Below are 20,262 nucleotides of genomic sequence, written 5' to 3' on the forward strand. Positions count from 1 at the left end.
AGAAAGATGCTTGAATCTGCTCCAGAAAAGGTTATCGGCAAATATATTACTGTGTTACCTGTATAATATGCAATTTGGGATAGCACTGAAAATTATTGTTAACTGTTTGGACAGTTAACAATACTTAGTTTTTACTGTTTCTCGCTATACAGCTATTTTCCCAGAATATAGTCCGTGATACTTCAGAAACTTATGCATAACCTTAAGCTTATGCATGTGAATAGCTCCCTTTAAATTAGGTACACCACTTACAGAATATGAAGTTCAGGATATGTTTTGTGAGTTGTAGGGGTTTAGTGTATAGTATTGAAATACAGGGTCTGGACTCGTGGAGCATCATATTTGGGAGAGGCAGTATTTCAGAATACGTTCTTGCATCTTTCTATTACTTGCTTCAGTATTTCTCCCTATTATCTGCAGCTATTAATTTTTGGATTCTGAATACAAAGTCCCTGCAGTTCTGTGTGTGAGTAACTGTACACGTGTGAGCAGCTGTAAGTTGGACTTTTCTTTTAGGCTCAATTGAGACTGCTTTTGCCAAAGTGGGTATTACTTTTCTCATCCTGTTTGCTGCAAAATGAAACCAGAAAGTGTTAGGTGGTTGCCAAGGCTGCAGAGAGTAAAATTAAACTTCATTTAGTGAAAGCTTCTTAAAGAGAAAAAAATTTCTGGCTTCAGTTTAAGGATGAAGCAAAGTTACAAGATAAATCCTTGTTTTAAATGCGCTTATTCTCTTACTTTTTGCTTATACACTGGGTGGTGCTTTAGTAACGAATACATCTTCTGTGTGCACAGGTGGCAATAATTCAGTTCAGTGATGATCCCAGGACAGAATTTAAATTGAACGCATATAAAACAAAAGAGACTCTTCTTGAAGCGATTCAGCAAATAGCCTACAAAGGAGGAAATACAAAAACAGGTGAGAAAAGTCATGATTAGGATGCAGATTTTCTCCCTGCTACTCTCTGTGCTGTGTTTCTTTCCCATTTGCTAAGTCTTTTAATATATCAGTGTGAAAATGCGGTATCTCCAGCTGGAGGTGAAAGATTGGGCTTTGAAGTTAGAAAGCCTTTGTAATCTGCAGTTTACACCCTTCACCCCCTACTGCTGGGTATGCCCCCTTCTGACCAACAGCGAGGTCAAGGATCGGGGAGGAAAGGAGAGAGGCAGCTAAGCAGAAGTGAATGACTTTGGGGATTGTGGAAGGTGCAGTGGGGAGTAATGTGAAGTCAGCTTGGCAAGTGAAAAAGTGTGAGGGGAGAGAAGGTGGGAGGGAGCTCGCAGAGCATGGAGAAAACAGCAGAGTGGAGGGTCTGTTTGGTTATAAGCCAGGACAGTTAAGCCTCAGTGGTATGTTTAAGACTCGACTGGGAGATGATGTCTGTTAACTGAATGTAGTTACGTTTTAATTAATCCCTTAAGATAGCTCTCTGATGTGAAGAAATTAGAGATGAGTGCTGAAAGGGTTAAAATCTGTTTTAGTTGGAAACCATATGTTTTATTATTCTCAGACTGCACAGAAATTTCTTGCAGCTGTTGCATTGCCTCCAATCTCAGTAGTATCAAAATAACACATTTTCCATTTACTCAAGCAAATGCTACAATGGTACTTTCAGTTGCTACCTGGACTGTGCCCTATGATTCAGTAAGGGAAGGTTTTGTTATCTCTGACCTGCAGAGAATACCCTTTTCCACACATGTCACGTTCTTGAACTCCACCTTCTGGACTGAAGAAATGGGTGGCTAAAGCCATCACATTTTGAAGGGTTAGGGTAAAAATTAAACTTTTCTAAATCTCTATTTCAGTAACTACAGAATGCACCAATTTACAGACTGCTGAGGACCCAACAGCTCTTACTGAAATCCACTTATAGCTAGGTGCTCAGCTTTCTCCAGTCGCATAATTATTCAAGTCTTAAATCATCACCCTGAGTAGACACATTTGAGACAGAGTATGTGGAGATATCTCCTTTTATTGATGTCTAACATATGAGAAGCCAATAGAAATTGGAATTATCAACAGTGAAAGTACATTGTCAATTGTTTCTGTTTCAGGCAAAGCCATTAAACATGCAAGAGAAGTCTTGTTTACTGGAGAGGCAGGCATGAGAAGAGGCATTCCAAAGGTTTTGGTTGTCATTACTGATGGGCGATCACAAGATGATGTGAACAAAGTCTCCAGGGAAATGCAAATAGATGGTAAAACGTGTGGTTTTAAGACCTATTCAAATTTTCCTTTTTCTCATTAATTATAACTACGTAAGTGTGGGCATGAGGTAAGGGTAACTTTTGCTCCAGAAAGATTTCCAAGTTTAAAGAAAACAGACAGCAAATGCTGTGGAACTCAGACTATCACCAGGATATGCTTAGATTCTGGATGTTGTTTGGTGATTAATGCTATTATTTTTCATTTTGGCGGCAGCGCTAAAATCATGTAGTAGTCAATGGAATGGCTCCCATGATGCAGAATTTAGGGGACATGATCCTGAGAATCTGGAGTGTCATCTATGAAATGTAGTCTTCGGGTTACTAGAAAACAGAACTGATTTGATTTCTATACAAGAAGTTTTGAAAATTCTTTCGTATATTCTTTTGCTTGTTCTGATCTGCACTTATGTCACACTAATTAACTTTTTAGAGCTTTAAGCAGCCACACGGTGTTGTGAGTCTAAGCGTAAATACTGGGTTGGTTGTAGAAATGTCTGATACTGAAGTTTGTGTCAAAATCCAAAGGGTACAATGTGCCAGATGGAACAAAACTAAAGGATGGAAGAAAAAAGCTATCATCATTTTAATGTGAGGAAATCTAAGAAGACAATACATTTGTGCTTTTTCATTTGCCTTTAGAGTTTGGCAGCTATGAGATTACCAGTGATTAGTACTGATACCTGGAACCCAAACGTTGAGCTTGGCTGCCTGCTTGTATTATTGCTAGATGCTGAGTGCAGTACTTTCATAAATAAAACCGTATCACAAAATAGTAAGGCATGCATAACTTGTTTTAAGTAGCAGTCAAGAAAACGTCATATTTGTGATTAAATTGGAGTCTATGTCTAAGGTGAACAAAAAACTGTTCATCTGTCAGCTAAGTCTTGCAGTTGCCTTATTAACTATTAGACTGGCAATGACCTTGAGAGGAGACGGCATATGGTGGGCGTTCAGTTGCTGACTGGGGTGTGTCATCTGAGACAAATGACTTCCTCTCTCCCGTTTCCTTCTGTGCGTGCTGTATGCTGAGGCTGCAGATAGGTTGGAGCAGGTACTGACTTGCATCTATGATAGAGACTGGTGTGAAGAGGTGCTGGTCTTGGATGAGACATGAAGATGTTGTTATATTAAGTCAAAATTTGTTATGCTGAAACCTCTGCAGAAGGTGATGAATGCCCTCGGGCCTCATTCAAACTTAAAGACAATATTGCTTGGCTGGAGTAAATTTGGGACTGAGCCATGCAAGAACAGTATTTCCATTAACAATATGCAGCCTGATGTAGACAGGGTTTTTTTATCTTTTTATGGAAAGGAAAATGTTGAAAAACTTCTAGCTAGTTTGTGGCTCCTCAAACATAGAGGATACAATTCCCATTTCATTTAAATCTTTGAAGTCAGGCTCAAATTTCAACATATATTCATGCAGAATATATAGAACGTATTCAGCTAGTGCCGTTAAGTTGCTGATGAAATGAGAATGCATTTATTTCAGTGTTCACTCATGAGGCAACAGTGGCTTGAAAACTCTGATTATATGGCACAAAATAAAATCTGTAAAAGACCCACAGGAAATTAATTTCTGTGCTTTGTATTTAGGATATACTTGATACATGGAGATTTTTGTGTGTAATGAAGTGTAGCATTAAATTAGAAAAGTGTTTAAACATATGCTAAAACTTTAAATTACTGAGTAGTCTTAGGTGTCTTCAAGAAAATACTTAAGCATTAACTTTAACTGATTAACTATAAATAGCCAAAAGAAATATCTCACAGAGAATGTATTGCCTTTATTTTAGATTACATGCATGAAGTTTCTAGTGTTATGGCATAACAATAAAATATGCACCTTTGTATTTAATCAGGAAAGGACCCAGTGCAAATACAGTTGTGTTCATATTGTATTTCCCCTCTCTAAATGATTGACTTACAAGAGTGTTCTTTTTTGTTTTACAGGTTTCAGCTTTTTTGCTATTGGAGTAGCTGATGCTGACTATTCAGAGTTGGTTAATATTGGCAGCAAGCCCAGTGAAAGACATGTCTTCTTTGTGGATGACTTTGATGCCTTTACAAAGATTGAAGATGAGCTGATCACTTTTGTTTGTGAAACTGCATCAGCAAGTTAGCTAGTTTGACTTTTACATGGTTCTAAATAAGTGCTAAATACTGGGGGGGGGGTTATAACTATTAATTTTATATTAAGAGGTATTCTTGAAAATGTACTTTTTTAACATAATTTACTGCAGGTATTACAACTTTAATATTCTTTCCATAAAAGATTAAGGACATGAAGATTTTGTGACTTGAGAATAACTAATGGTGGTTTGCTATAAATCCAGAATAGGTACAATGGTTGTCAGAAAGAGATTTCAGATTTGAAACATTGTTAATAGTTTAGAATTTATTCATAAAAAGTTAATTGTATTTTATTTTATAGGCTACTGCAACCATCTGTGAGAGTAGAGTTAGCTATGTTATTGTACAAATTACATGGTTAATTTATTAAAAGAGAACCAATTGTTAACATTTGTATTATCATAGATAATACCCAGTAGAAGAGTTGTAGCCTAAGAAAAAGCGTAAAACACTTTGAAATCGGTGAAAATGCCACACTTGAGACTCTTTATGAAAATGAAGGGAAAGACATCCCGTAACAACACCTAATGGTTAGAGGTGAATAATTCACATGCTTTCAGGTGTGTGCCCTCAGTATGTTTCCTTATATATAAGCCAGGAATTAGGCAGTGTATAGTTGATGTGAATCGTTTGATTGTAAGGAGTCCTTGTGTATAGGACTGAGGGCCACATGAGGCTGTGAGTTACCAGAGCTGGTGAACACAAATATGTTGCTTGTGTCCCATTAATTCTTTGGGTTTGGCCGTAAACTCTACTTTCAGTGGCAGAGAGAACTTTGAGAATGCTCAACAGTAGCATTTATTGGTCACTTGTGCTTGTATTCCAAAAGTGATCTCCAAATATGAGTATCCTGCGGTGCCATATTTGACACCCTGCATCTAGGCTTATTCATTTCCCAGGGGACCTTTCCTGGAAGAGATTAGTGTACTTTCTTCCCTGCCAGAAGGAAAATATAAAACAGATTCACAGCTATTTAAAATGTATGCACACATCTTAAGGACTGCACTCAGTTCTGGTCTCTGTTGGTCATGAAAGCTATTGTGGAGTTTGAAAAGGTAGAGAGAATGCCAGCTAAAGTAATTGAGCCTGAGCTGGAGTTAGGCTGGAGAAGCTCACAAATAGTGAACTAGGGAGCACTTGGTTAAAACCCAGTATAAGACATACTTTTTTACGCAGCACACAGTGAATTTATTGCCACAAGAGGTTGTGAAGGCAGGTTCATAGAAGGATTAGACAAATTCATGGACAACAGATCCTTAAAAGGATATTATATGGAACACACAGGGATGTACCCTTTAACATCTTCCTACAACCCTTGTTGATCCTGAGGAGCATCAGCTGAATGGAGTAAAAAGTCGCTGGGTTTGCATGCCCTTCCTAAACAGCATCTCCTTTTGTTGCTGTTGGGGATAGAGTACTGGGCTGAGTAGGTCATTGTTCTGACCCAGTGGGACATGTCTTGTAACCTTAAATATATCTTTCCTTCTTTTCCAGCCTGCCCATTGGTAGTTAAAGATGGCAATAATTTTGCAGGTACAGTATTTTTGTCTTCATTTTTGTTCCTGATTTATGGAATAATTTTCATTACCCGATTTTCACAGTATTAGGCCATAAATATCCCTTTATGCTAACAGCTGTTAAACAGATGGTGATATGAAACTCTTTGATGCAACTGGCTTTGTCCTTTTTTGTTTCCTGTAACGTGGTATTAATTTAAATTAATAGAATGTATATTTTGATGCCTTCCAGGATTTAAAATGATGGAAATGTTTGGTTTGGTTGAAAAGGAGTTTTCAGCTGTGGAAGGGGTTTCAATGGAACCTGGTACATTTAATGTTTACCCATGTTACAGACTCCACAAGGATGCCCTGGTGTCCCAGCCTACCAAGTATGTATTGACATATAAATATTCATAAAACACATGAAGATAATTGTCCAGTGCAGGCAATTATTTACTTCAGGGAGCAGTATTTTCATGTCAGAAGAGCAAAGGCGCTAGTGTATATCTACATTATAAACAATGTGTATGTTGTGTTTGGTTCCTCTCAATCCAGTCCTCCACTTTGTATTAAGTGTCATCAGAGAAAAGCAGTGGCCCTGCTGGATTAAACATGGGAAGATGTAAAAAAAAAAAGTGTTCTTTAGCTGAGATAAATAAGAAAGAAAAACAGTGGGAAATTACTTTTAAGGTTTATATTAGATATTATCTTACTCTTTTTGTGTGGTTATCCTGTTGTGTCCCAGTTGGAGCTATAATTCTTGGTGCTGTTTCACATTCTCTGTGTTTAGTTTCTTTCTGGGTCTAGATGGACTGGAATTTCCAGGGATTAGCATTTCTCACTTCTTTTTCCCTTTCTGCTTCTTTCTATTCGGATCTGCTGCACTTACATGCTCTTCTCTAGCTGCCACCCCAGCCCAGTTTTACTGCTTCATTAGGCTTTCACTCCCTTTCATGGTTCAGAGAATACCATTCTCTTGATGATCTACAGGTACGTCTGAACAATACTACTTGGTTTTGTCATCTCATCTGTGCACTGGATGTCATTAATTTTACTGTCCTTTTTGAGCTCTGTATCCCTAAACGCTGTGTTTCCCCCACCTTGCTGATTGAGTTTTCTTTCATTTGCACTTCGTACAATGGACACACTGTAAGACTTTGTTCTTTTACCCACTGAGTTCCCTTTCTCTTTTCTCTATGGGAAGTGAGCAGTGTAACATCATGTTTGATCATATACAGGCCATTGTGCAGAATATATTGATTATATATCACATTTAACTCATTTTCCAGCATGATTCATATCTATACATCTTATATGTGCCAGAAACATGATAGAAGGAATGGATCATATTTGGGGAAAAGAAATTGATTGAATAACCTCTTCAGTCTTCTTTCAGATCCCTTTACTACGATTTTAAGGAATCAGGCTAATTAACATTTTCAAAATACAGTCGGTCGTTTCAGACACTTGTCCAAAGGTCCCACTTTGGGATTTGACAACGCAAGCTTAAATTAAATTGGAAGTACTAAATAACAAATTTTAGGAAATGACATAAAATAACATACTTCTCTTATATCATAAACAACTTCTCTCTCCTGCAAAATTTCTAGGAGAATAGATTGTATTTCTCAATGTGTGATCTGTTTTGACTTCACTTTCTTATACGTTGGTTTTGAAATGTATAAACTACATTCCCTGTAATTTATAAAGCTTCTTGTAACAGTCTCCATCATTCCTAATTTCTATCCGCCAGTGATGGTTTGATGACAAAGGGCGTGTCTATTGCTATTGGTCTTCCAAGCAACTTGTATTTTCATTGTCTATTAAACCAGACAATAGCAAAGCTCTTGCAAGTGGCTACTGTTTTTTAAAAGCTTTTAATATAATTAATTTCAGCTTTACTTCAAACTGACCTCTGATTTGATAATCAAATTAAAAATATTTAATAATTAAAGGCAATTTTGTAAATTTCAAGGCAAAAGATAACTTCTTTCTTCATAAGTATTCGTTTGATAGTTATCAAGTAGATTTTGGAAACACTCATATTGCTTCTCAGTCTTGATTTCCAAAGAAATATACAGAGTAATAGAAAGCGTGTTAAGTGAACATCTGGTGAGTAAATCACCAGATTTAATGTTTGTTTCAGTTTAAAAGACATTCTTTCTCTTACAGGTATTTGCATCCTGAAGGTCTCCCTTCTGATTACACCATTACGTTTCTCTTCCGTATACTCCCCGACACACCTCAAGAGCCTTTTGCTCTTTGGGAGATTTTAAATGAAGAATACGAACCACTGGTTGGAGTTATTTTAGATAGTATGTATTTTTTATTTTATCAGTGACTTTTTCTTTAACTGTATGAATGATTCATTCTGTGTCTAGTTTTATTATTGCCAGTGTTTGAATCTGCTGCCAGAACAACTACCTGAATTTGGAAGGTGATAGTCTCTAATGGATGTTTTTGAGATGTAATTTGACTGAGTTTAATTTGGAGTTAGAGTCAAATTTTATGTACGCTGCTCTAAACTGGGAGCAATGATACTGAAATGCAAAGAGCTGTACTAGATGTATATTCATGTAAGGAAGCTACTCTTTTGCTTTTAAAATTTCCACTGCTCTGAATCTGGTTCTAATAGAATCTATCTTGATAAATGCCAGTGGTGCTGCCAGTACAGTATACTTAGAGGCATTGCAGTCTGGTAGATGGCAGACTTAGAGCTAGAGACATGAACTCTCGATGACTCTTCATTTCTACTTGATTTGACCCGCACAGCTGTAAAACAGGGATTATAATTTAGAAGGTTTCCATATTTACTGTTGAAAAGATGTAAATGCTATGATAGCTATTCTTTGTAGCTGCCAGTTTCAAAAGAGATCTATTAATGCTTATCTTTCTGTCTTTCCTAGAATTTTTTAGCTATGTCATCTTAAAATAGGTGGGAATTAGGCATTTAGCTAGCTTGAGGATCCATGCCTGCTTTTTTTGTCCAAGTCATGTGGGGAATTAGTGGGAGCGTAGGATCAGGTAGACGTGGGTGAGGTAGACTCCCAACTATTGGCCCATCTTTCCTGTCAAACCAGAGAAGAGTGTTTCTCTGAAATAACTTGTTACTTCTGGGTCAGTATATCACTTATGGATGTGTTTTATTAACATTTGGTCTGACATCTTTGGTCATCTTTGTTAAATGCAAAATTGAACCTTTCAGATGAAGTCTCAGGCCTGTTCTTCCTCTAACACAGAGCCCTTATTTTTATTCTCACACAGATGGTGGCAAAACTCTGACTTTCTTTAACTATGACTACAAAGGAGATTTTCAAACTGTAACTTTTGAAGGTCCTGAAATAAGGAAGATATTTTATGGGAGTTTTCATAAGGTTAGTAGTGGTAATAGGAAAAAATGCACTCTGAATAAAGGTTTGGGAGTTTTTCATGTTTTGAAATCTTCTTTCATGTGGTCAACCGTTGCCAAAATAAATGCATTTTGCATATTCAGAATCATCTACCAGACTGGCTTGAGTCTCTTTGCAATATTGAATTAACATTAAACAAATCGTAGGTTCTATGATTGGGCTGATGCGATTAATTTTTGTCTCATGCTTTGTGCCTGTATTTTAGAGTTGATTAAAAATACTTGCCTTGAAAAGTAATTTTAAAAGGAAAAGGCAATTTAATTCTAAGTTTGGATTGGAAATGTCACTCAATCAAAAGAAAATGTCCAGCAAAAAAATAGCCTTCTTTTGACCAGAGTTGTTATTTTTAAACATATTTTAAGGGTTATGCCATGTCGAACTCCTCTTGGCTGTTAGAGAACTTGTAACATTCTTTCCAAAAGCAGATGAAGGAGTGCTGGGACTGCAGCACAGATTTGTTGTGGAAGGTTCTTTTGTTCTTCACTTTTATTCCTGATGTTTGTATCTTTCCTAACCAAGGAAAGGAGACTGATGATTAGGGCATAGCGTTTACAGAGCTTAACTTTTCTGCACTTCCTTTTTAATTGACTGAGCGAGAAAGGGAATGTAGGTCAGAGCTGGGATCTCATTCTGACTCTTTTAAGTTGTGCTTTGGAGGAATATATGAGGCTTTAGCAAATTCTTATCTTAAGCATTTTTCTGCATTTTGAATGGTGATCCCTACTATACATGTGTTTGAAAGACACAGGAGACCAAATTCATAGCAGATTTTCAGTTATTTACTTCCAGCTGAGCCCAGAGCAAAGCAGCTATAGGACTTCTTCCTAGCATTCTCTCACCCTGGGCTCCGTTCTGCACGTAGTGTACTGGTATAGAGACGATACCACATTTCTACTAGCTCTTCATCTGGTCTTCCCCACCCTGCAAATTTGTTCTTTCCTTTGCTTAACTGAGAGTTTGCTCACGACAGGACAGTTGTGGCTAGGAGTGGATTGTCCTCTCTGCTGGGAATGTCCTTGCTGCATCAGTGATGGACACCAGAGTGTGCGTCAAGGCAGAAGGAAGTAATTTTGTTGCTATGCTCCGCTTTTCCATACAGCGTTTGATATGATTTGATTTTTTCAGTGTAAAAACTTCACTATGAAAGGTTTTGCTGTATGGTTAAGGTAGAATTTACAGGCTAAATTTTACTGCTTCGTTTTGGGTTTTGCAAGTGGCTATAAAGGATGTATTGTTGAAATCCAATGCTATATAAGAGGATCATACAAGGCCCAGGAATTATTACTGATCACATAACTCAAGGGTTCTTTGGGATCTGGGTGGTATTTGAAAATTGTGTAGATCTTTTGTCAGGGATAAATTATTTTCTTACTGAATACAAATGTTCCATAAGCAGAAAAATAAGCTAAATTCATGAAACAGATTAGAATCATAAAATAATTCAGGTTGGAAGGGACCTCTAGAGGTCATCTAGGTTATTTGCTATGGATTATTCTCTGAGTTTCATTAGCAAACGTGGAGTTAGGAGCTCATTTCAAAAAACGTCCCCCTTTCCCCACGAAATTAATATATCCTATGTGCTCCTTTCTATGTTAAAGCATCTTTTCTTTTGCTTAGTTGCATGTTGTTATCAGCAAGACTACAGCCAAAATAATTATTGACTGCAAGCAAGTGAGCGAGAAGACCATTAATGCAGCAGGGAATATTAGTTCTGATGGCATAGAAGTGCTGGGGAGAATGGTCAGATCCAGAGGACCAAGAGACAACTCTGCACCAGTGAGTAGAACAAGACCAATTCCTTAAACCATTTAAAATATCCTAAAAACAAGTGTTTGGGATCTTTGCAGTTAGTTTTAAGTTGAAGCAGAGTGAACCCATATTTGAAACATTAAAATTCCAGCATTTCAGAAATTCTCCAGAAACATGCAATAGTTCTCAACTTGGGCAAAATCTATTTTTGATTATTTTAATAAATGAAATCACTAGATTATCATTATTCAAATGTTACTCTCAAACATATATGTGAACACAGTCGATACATTCAGGTATGACTTGTGTTCAAAACTTCATTACACAGAGTAATACGGTGTATAATTCCTTTGCCTGGAATAATTTAAACTTTGTTTTGAGTGATAATTATTCCCCATGTCTCTTATTTCCTCTTTCTCTATGTTTGCTCTTTGTCTGTTCATTAAATAGTTGAACTGGTTTGACACAGATGGCCTCCTGTCTTTGTGTAGCTAGTTCTTTTATAATATAAAATATTTTAATCTTCGGGAGGATCTTTCACATTTAAGTACTCTTTCATTCCTCCAAAATTATTCTCCTAGAAGCAGTAGTCGATCATTCTGTTTTGCACAACAACCTATGGGAGTCTGTCCATTTTGCTTCAGGTGTCATTAAGAAGGTTTGTTTGGGTTTTTCAGGTAGATTTAGTTACTGAGGAAGAAGTGACAATCTGATGATAATCTTAGGAAGTCTTCTTTGCTGTGCAGTACTGTTTGCTAATTTTCTTTGAACTTTCTTGACCTTAGAATGACATCAGCAGAGAACGTGAACCTTGAACTCAAGTCTTGATTTGAATAGGAATGAAGTTTCAGAAATGTATTTACTTGCTACTATATGGAAACACTCTTTTTTAGTAAAAAATAAGCCCTTAGACTATATCTCTGTGTACAAAAAAAAAAAGAATCTTTAGGCCTCAAACTTACAGATAATAATTATGTGAAGCCTGGAAAGACAATTACACAGAGAAACCTTTGTAGTCACATTTCAATAGAAACAGAAAAAGGGAAACTTAGGAAATCTTGGAATTAGAGAAGGCTTTGTAAAGAAATGGGAAGAAATGGTGTCTTTTGTTAGAACCCAGGAATCTAAGTCAGACTGCCCACTCACTGAAAAATTTGGTTTTGGTCAAATGAACTCTAAAACTGACGTAAGACTGCAAATGTGTAGCTGAAGATGAAAATTCTCTACTCCATGGTACTGTTTAGCTGACTTCAAGTATTACCATATATACCAAATTACAAGCAGGTCAAGAAAGCACCCAAATACCATTCTTTAAAGTCTCTATTCTGCACATTTTATTCATATTGAGTAGAAGTTGTGTGAATAGTCACATTTAAGGCATGAATGAGTTGGTTTCCTTCAAAAAATAGGGGACATCAAAGGAAGCTAGTAGAATCACGGAGTTTCAGAGTTGGAAGGGACCTCTAGAGGTCATCTAGTCCCACTCCCCTGCTAAAGCAGGATTGCCCAGAGCACATTACTCAGGACTGCATCCAGGCGGGTCTTGAAAATCTCCAGAGAAGGGGACTCCACAACCTCCCTGGGCAGCCTGCGCCAGTACTCTGTCACCCTCACTGTAAAGAAGCTTTTCCGTGTATTTGAACGGAACTTCCTATGTTCTAACTTGTGCCCATTGCCCCTCGTCCTGTCACTGGGAACCATTGAAAAGAGCCTGGCTCCACCCTCCTTCAACCCACCCTTTAGATACTTGTAAGCATTACTAAGGTCTCCCCTCAGCCTTCTCTTCTCCAGGCTAAAGAGTCCCAGCTCTCTCAGCCTTTCCTCATAAGGGAGATACTCCAAGCCCTTAATCCTCTTAGTTGCCCTTTGCTGTACTCGCTCCAGCAGTTCCCTGTCCCTCTTGAACTGGGGAGCCCAAACCTGGACACAGTATTCCAGTTGTGGCCTCACCAGTGCAGAGTAGAGGGGGAGAATGACCTCCTTCGACCTACTGGCCACACTCTTCCCTATGCAGCCCAGGATTCCATTGGCCTTTTTGGCAACAAGGGCACATTGCTGGCTCATGGATAATTTACTGTCTACTAGGACCCCCAGATCCTTCTCCTCAGAGCTACTTCCCAGCAGGTCCGCCCCTAACCTCTACTGGTGCTTTGCATTCTTCCTCCCCAGGTGCAGGACCTTGCACTTGCTTTTGTTGAACCTCATTAGGTTTTTCTCTGCCCATCTCTCCAGCCTGTCCAGGTCACGCTGGATGGCAGCACGGCCCTCTGGGGTGTCAGCCACCCCGCCCAGTTTGGTATCATCAGCAAACTTGCTGAGGATACACTCCGTCCCCTCATCCAGGTCATTAATGAATATATTGAACAAAATTGGACCGAGTATTGACCCCTGGGGGACACCACTGGTTACAGGCCTCCAACTAGACTCTGTGCTGCTGATCACAACCCTCCGAGTTCTGTCCCGCAGCCAACTCTCAATCCACCTCGCTGTCACCTCATCTAGCCCATACTTCCTCAGCTTCCTAATGAGGATGTTATGGGAGACAGTGTCAAAAGCCTTGCTAAAGTCAAGGTAGATGACATCCACGACTCTCCCCTCATCCAGCCAACCAGTTATAACATCATAGAAAGCTATCAGATTGGTCAAGCATGATTTACCCTTGGTAAATCCATGTTGACCACTTCCAATAACTTCCTGTTCCTCAACGTTTTTGGAGATGACATCCAGAATGAGTCGCTCCATTTCCTTCCCAGGGACAGAGGTGAGACTAACCATTCTGTAGTTCCCTGGGTCCTCCTTCTTGCCTTTTTGAAGATCGGAGTGATGTCAGCCTTCCTCTAGTCCTCAGGCACCTCTCCTGTTCTCCATGACCTTTCAAAGACTATAGAGAGTGGTCTAGCAATAACATCTGCCAGCTCTCTCAGCACTCGCGGGTGCAGCCCGTCAGGGCCCATGGACTTGTGAATGTCCAGCTTGGCCAAGTGGTCTCTGACCCGGTCCTGCTCAACAGAGGGAAAATCTTCCTCTCTCCAGACCTTCCCCCTTTCCTCCAGAGTATGGGATTCGTGAGGGACAGCTTTAGCAGTGAAGACCGAAGAAAAGAAGGCATTCAGTAACTCTGCCTTCTCTGTCTTCCACCACTAGGGCACCTGTCTCATTCACCAGTGGGCCTACATTTTCCCTAGTCTTCCTTTTTCTATTGATATACTGAAGGCAAGATAGAGGTTCTTCTCACAATAAACAGGTAGTAGATCAGTGCAGTTCCTTACCGTAGAATTTTGTGGGTACTAAATATTTATCTAGATTGTAGGAAAGCCTGGAAAAATTAATGAAAGGAAAGTATTGGTTGTTAACAAGTCTGGGGCAGGAAATCCCTGATCTGAAAGTCATTGGAAGCTACTAGACTGAAAAGTAGAAGTATGACTTATATCCTTGTGCTTCATTAGGTTTCACTTGTGCCACCGCTGGAAATAGCATACTGAGATTTAGTCCATTCCAGTGTCCTCACGGTTTTAAGATGCTCATGAAGGCATGTGTACAACAAAAATTCCTTTTTGTAAAACAGTTTGAAAATTCTTTTGAATTGATATGAAAATTGTGGTTTATTGATATTGCTGAAAATTCTTTTTTCATCAGCTGTATTTTCATGAAATGCTTTAATCTTAGTTTTAGAGATGCTTATTACATAAAATAAAAACAGGCAGGCAGTTACTTTGGAATAAAATTTTGGATGTTTTGTTCCGCTGTATTTGTGTGGAACAGTTTAACATTGTCACATACTAAAATGTCACAAACCTTCTCTTTATTGATATTTCCTTTTCTTTTAAATTTAACTTGTTTACCTACGTGCATATGTACTGTTAAAAAAAGTAATGTGTGCTGTGGTCTGCACTTGAGAAATCTTTGCAGAACTGTAGCCTGATTGGGTGAGGGTGGGCAGACTTTTCTTACTGGTTCTGCTTTCAGGGCTGGATATTTAGAAAGCAAAATCACTATGAATACAGAGAATTATGAATAAAAGTTCAGTAGCAAAGAAAGCTTTGTTTAGTTATTTAGCTTGAGTCAGACCAACCCACATAATATTTTAAAAAAAGAATACTAAATCATTCAACATTTGGATGGTGAATACAGCAATTCAGGGAATGTCTGTTTGCTCTTTATTTTACACCAACATGCTAGAAATAGCTATGGAGCTCTAGATTGTCTAATCCAGAGAAAATGAATGCATATATATGCCTGTGTAGGACTGCATAAATTTAGCCAATACAGTCAACCTTCCATTGTTCAGGATGACAGAGTAGCTTGGGATGGATTGGGTAATGGAAAAAATGGCAATACAACTTACTTCTGAACCAAAGCTGCTTTCTGCACAACCAGCTCAGGTGTTCCTACACACCTTTTCTGGGATGTCTTCTTTGCTTGAGTGTAGTATCATGCAAATGGTTGTTCTGGGTCCCAGAGCAGTATATTCATGTGCTACTGTGCTCACGCTAATGAGTCCTCCTGGAATTAGTAGCCTTGGGATGTGTAGTGAAGAGGCATCTAAGTGGCTCCACATGTAGTCACCTTGCATTTCACATAGCCAGAGACAGTCTTGTTGGACTTCGGAAAGACTTCTGTGGAGCCAAACCAAGGGTCTAAAAATTGCCTTCATGCTACACTTCAACTGTCGATGGTGTTTAGCATGGAGCCAGCTCACGTGAGTCTGCATCTGTAGTACAGAGTATCTACAAACCAGCTACTCTGCTGGCAGAGAAGAATAATTTCTATGTGTATGAAAGTATTCCTTTCTTTAAAATACAATAGTTGACTTATATAAGAAAAAAAAATAAGGCAAAACCAAAGGTGCACGTATGTAGTTCATTTTAACAGCTTTAGAAGCAATCTATTTTTAAGAAAGTCTTTAAATTCACTCCTTTGTTCTAGTGTTAAAATAATGCCACTGAAAATAATAATGGGAGCAAAACCAGAGAGTTCTATCTCTAACAGTTGCTCACATTTTTTAACATGTGGGGTTAATTTAATGGGATGTTCTGTTCCATTCCCCTCTCTATTCAGTACGGACATAAATGAGGCATGGAAAAAGAGTGGAAATAGTAACAGAAAAAAGCTTCATCTCTTTAGACCCCTTTGTTCAGTTCAAGGCTCTAAAGGAGGCGATTGGTTATACCATTGAGTCCTATTTAGTATATTGTTTCTGAGTACCTAGCAGCCATTATTTTCACCAAATGTGTGTGTTCTTGTAGATTAAATTCTTGTCCAAACCATGTTCCCAGACCTGTGGTGGGAATTTTCTGCCCAGTGTTGTCATGTGTTGAGCAAGCTTTTCACTATCCTTAAACTGAAGTTGCCTGGGGATAACATGGATAAGAGAAGGCATATTCTAAAGTAAAATAAAACTGGAGAAGATGATAAATATTATTTGTGGCTCAGCTCCAGTGTAAGTAATATGCTATGGTAGACCTTGTCCCAGATAAAATCTGAGCACCATACCAGTGAGTTAAGAGAAATTACTCATCTTTGAGAAGCTGAGCTCTCTTTTGCCTGCCTCTCGATGCCCCCTTTGCTAGGAAAAAAAGTATTTGGAGGCACCATTGGGCAAAATCAGGAATTTAATTGAGGAAAGCAGTCCAATCCAACAAATGCCTGCAGCATTTAACCTTGAACAGCTTGCGTAATCCACATAAATTCTGATAGTTTGGACAAGTTGGTTAGAACACAAGCCTTTTACCGTTTAGTTAGTGTATTTGTGGCTAGCTGCTTTCAGTTGATAGCTTTTCTAATCTGAGTGCTCAAATCAAGGTAGCTTTTTATTGCTGATGGCTCCATTTTGCACTGATCTTACAACTAATTGTCATTTTGTCCATCACCCTTGTTTTGAAACAGTTGCAGTTGCAGATGTTTGACATTGTTTGTGCTACCTCATGGGCCAATCGGGACAAATGTTGTGAGCTTCCTGGCTTGGTAAGAAACCTCCTTCAATAACTGTAGAATTTACCTGCTACTTTCCCCTTCATTGAGACAAATGTTTTAATGGAAATGGATGGTTGAGAGTTTTCAAAAAAGTTCAAATCTGCTTGGATTACTTGTCCTACTGAAAGTCAATGTGATGTATGTTTGTAAATCAAATAGGTGATTTTGAGGCATTCACATAGTGCTATGTCTTAGATTCATAACTTTCTTACCTTCTGAATCAAAGTTTTGGACATCATTCTCTTTCTATCTTGATCTTTCCTTAGAGAGATGAAGAGAATTGCCCTGCCCTTCCTCATGCTTGTTCCTGCTCAGAAGCTAATAAGGGTCCCCTTGGACCTCCTGGACCACCGGTAAGGTTTTATTCGGGTTTGTAGTCAGCTGTAGTCAAATAGTCCTTCCAAGACATGTGAATATCCTATCATTGTATAACTAATATGGTTAAATTAGAGTTTCAAGTGTTGGCAAGTTTCAAGTGTTGGAAAAGAGGTAAATGTTTGTAGAACGGTCATGTGTGTGTGTGTGTGTTTTTTGGTTTTTTTTTTTTGTTTGTTTGGTTTTGGTTTTTTTTTTTTTTTTACAACTAGATTGATAACTCTGATTGGCTTGCTAAGTTAGCTTGAGGTGAGGCCCTCTGGTGAACAAGTTTGAACTGTATGTTTCTCTACTCATACTGTGTCCTGAATGCTCCAAGAGCACGTTTTGAAGAGAAAGAGCCAGTGAAGAATGTGAAGGAAAATAAGTTTCTGAAAAGGTTAAAGTATGCAAATTACATGAGATACATGTTCAACAACAAAATTAACTTGCACGTTAAGACATTCACTTAGTAGATCCTAGCAGACATTTATCCTATTGACGACTCAGAGGTCAGTATTTCTGCAAGAACTCTTTTTCAAGCTCTGGTACAAAAACTTGAAAAAGAACTCAAAAGAAGTGTATCTTGAACAAGGAAAAATTATTCTGTTCTCCTAATTGAATGTGGGTTATAAATAAAGTATGGATTAAGGTTTTAATTTCTGTATATAGGTGTCTGATTTGTGTCTGTGAAAAAGACAATGGCATAATTCACACAAAAACGCAACTGAAATTGAGTAGTTTGACCACATTTCACAGTAAAATGAAAAATGTTTTAAAACTATTTGACTGGAAGGATGTGTGTTACTATAGTTCAAAACATATACAGATCAGAATTGCCAAAGCTTAATCCAGCAGTAAAATAATGTACTTCTATTTATTACATTTAGGTTTAACAATATTTTGAGTAGCATAGTGCCATGCAAGAGGAGGCTTAAAATCAAGCAGAAAGATGACTGCCTAGGCAGGGCAGTATGTGATTCTGGAACTCAGCCTCTTAAGAGTGTTACTTTTTTGCCAGACAGTTAGATGGCATAGCTCTGGAAAAAAAGTAAGAGGCCTAGGAAAAAGCAGAGAAAAGAATAAAGTCAGTGTTCATCTCTGTGCCAACCAAAAGTCAGAAAGTCAAATATGCGATGTCTGGTCAATACTGCTCCAAGTCGTTAAAAAGTCATGTGACTTTTCTCTAAGCCAAGGATTTTTCTGTTTAAGGGATCAGGGATTCTACCATGTAACCAGTTTTAGACATTAGACTAAAAAGACTCCAAATAAAAGGCTTCAATTTGTTTGGGATAGTAACTCTGGAAATATTTTTTTAAGCTCTTTTAGGAAGTGGGTCATTTTGGGTGAGGCAAAGTATTGTTTAGAGTTAATATTATATAGCAGTTTTCATTATGGGATACTGTTTTTATGGCTTCATCTTTGCCAGAATTTGATCATGCTGTCTGAAGTTCTCCATGCAAAGTAAAAGTAAGATATCACACAAACCTGCTGCCTGCATTTGAAAGGAGTGCTACAGAACTGGAGAAGGTGAAGGAGACAAAAAATATTGGAGGATTGGAGAAATTTAATTGCAAAGAAAAGCTTCCAGTGCTTCATAGGTTTTAACTATTAAAAAGAAATAAGGTGACTTGATAACGGTTGATTAAGATCTGTTTCTGGGAGAAAGTACTGGCTATTAAGAAGTTATTTAAAATAAGAGAAAAAGGCGTAACAGGAATTCTTGGCTAGAAGTAGAAGCCAAAGCAATGAAAATTTTGAAATTAGTCACACCAGCTTAGCAGTGCTGGGGAATAACCACGGGAACAAGTTTATTAGAAAAATGAGAGAGACTCTTCTGATGTTTTCATCTTAAATCAAAGCTTTTCTGGAACTTGTGCTTTTACCATGCAAAGGTTACTGGGCTCAAAACATGGGTAAGTGTACCAAATCCAGTGTGAATCTTAAAGCATATGATTTAATGGCCCAGCACAAGGCTATTTTTAAGTATATATTCTTACTCAGTAAAATGTATTCTGTTTCTGAGAATAGAATGGGAGAAAACGGTGTGATTTTGTTGATGTTAATAAATTGCAGTTATTTTGTTGAGTATTTGCACAGGAATTTTTAATCTGAGAGACAGGGGCAGCAGAAAGAGGCAGGAGAAAGGGCAGACGGAGCTGCTGGGCTGGAATGCAGAAATGCGATGACTTGGATTTTGGGAACTGGCAACTGGAACACAGTTCTGTGGAGTGAATGGGATGAGATTTTTAGGGTCGGAGCTGACTGTGATGGAATGAGTCGTGGCTGTAGAGCTGTGGGATGGAAGTGAAAAGACTGAAGGAGCTGGGACAATGAGTAGAAAACTGCTCTGTGATCACACATATGAAGACTGTATTATGGTACCTTCATTGAAGAGCAAGAGTACTCTGGCACTTCCAAGCATTTCTTTTATTGGTATTCATATTTAAAGTCCCACAGATATTACGTATGCATTTAATCTGATACGCATATTTTGTTTTTATGTCCTTAATGCTGTTACTTTTGTAAGTACTTATTGTAGCCTCTAAAGAACGCTATTCAGTTATGGTGCCTAGTTGTACAAGGTCCTTTTTGAGTACAAAGAAGGGCAGAATCCCTGTAAAGATCATAGCACAAGAGATTAATATACTCGGGTGAGGGAAGAGGGAAATTGATCTGAAAAAAGTGGGGGGAAAAAAAAATATCTTTATTTATGCTGTCCTAGAGGGCAAAGCACATGCAGCGTGTATATGCAAAACACGTTCATGGCAGCCATCCATAGATATATGCAACTCCAGTGTCTCAGATGATACTAATAAAAAAAGCAACAGTTGGTTAATAAATGATTAACAGATGTAGGCACTGCTGAAGAAAGCCAAAAAGAGAAAAATGGACAAAAGAGTATTTTACCTAAAAGGAGCTCTAAATTAAACTAT

The 20,262-nt window shown here is 38.2% G+C and overlaps 1 protein-coding gene across 1 annotated transcript in view; it reads left to right on the forward strand.

Moving 5' to 3' along the window:
* COL14A1 (collagen type XIV alpha 1 chain) overlaps positions 1-20,262 on the forward strand; it is a gene marked incomplete at both ends in the record, with an annotated part of 120,352 nt that overhangs the window by 71,679 nt on the left and 28,411 nt on the right. The window contains 10 exons of the mRNA XM_082499253.1: positions 796-919; positions 2,056-2,199; positions 4,162-4,326; positions 5,836-5,874; positions 6,091-6,229; positions 8,013-8,155; positions 9,105-9,214; positions 10,868-11,026; positions 16,886-16,963; positions 17,239-17,325. Coding sequence (XP_082355379.1) covers positions 796-919; positions 2,056-2,199; positions 4,162-4,326; positions 5,836-5,874; positions 6,091-6,229; positions 8,013-8,155; positions 9,105-9,214; positions 10,868-11,026; positions 16,886-16,963; positions 17,239-17,325 — 1,188 coding nt within the window. The remainder of the gene's footprint in view (positions 1-795; positions 920-2,055; positions 2,200-4,161; positions 4,327-5,835; positions 5,875-6,090; positions 6,230-8,012; positions 8,156-9,104; positions 9,215-10,867; positions 11,027-16,885; positions 16,964-17,238; positions 17,326-20,262) is intronic.

Source organism: Vanellus vanellus (assembly GCF_965231255.1).
Source record: "Vanellus vanellus genome assembly, chromosome: 2".
Taxonomy (NCBI): Eukaryota; Metazoa; Chordata; class Aves; order Charadriiformes; family Charadriidae; genus Vanellus; species Vanellus vanellus.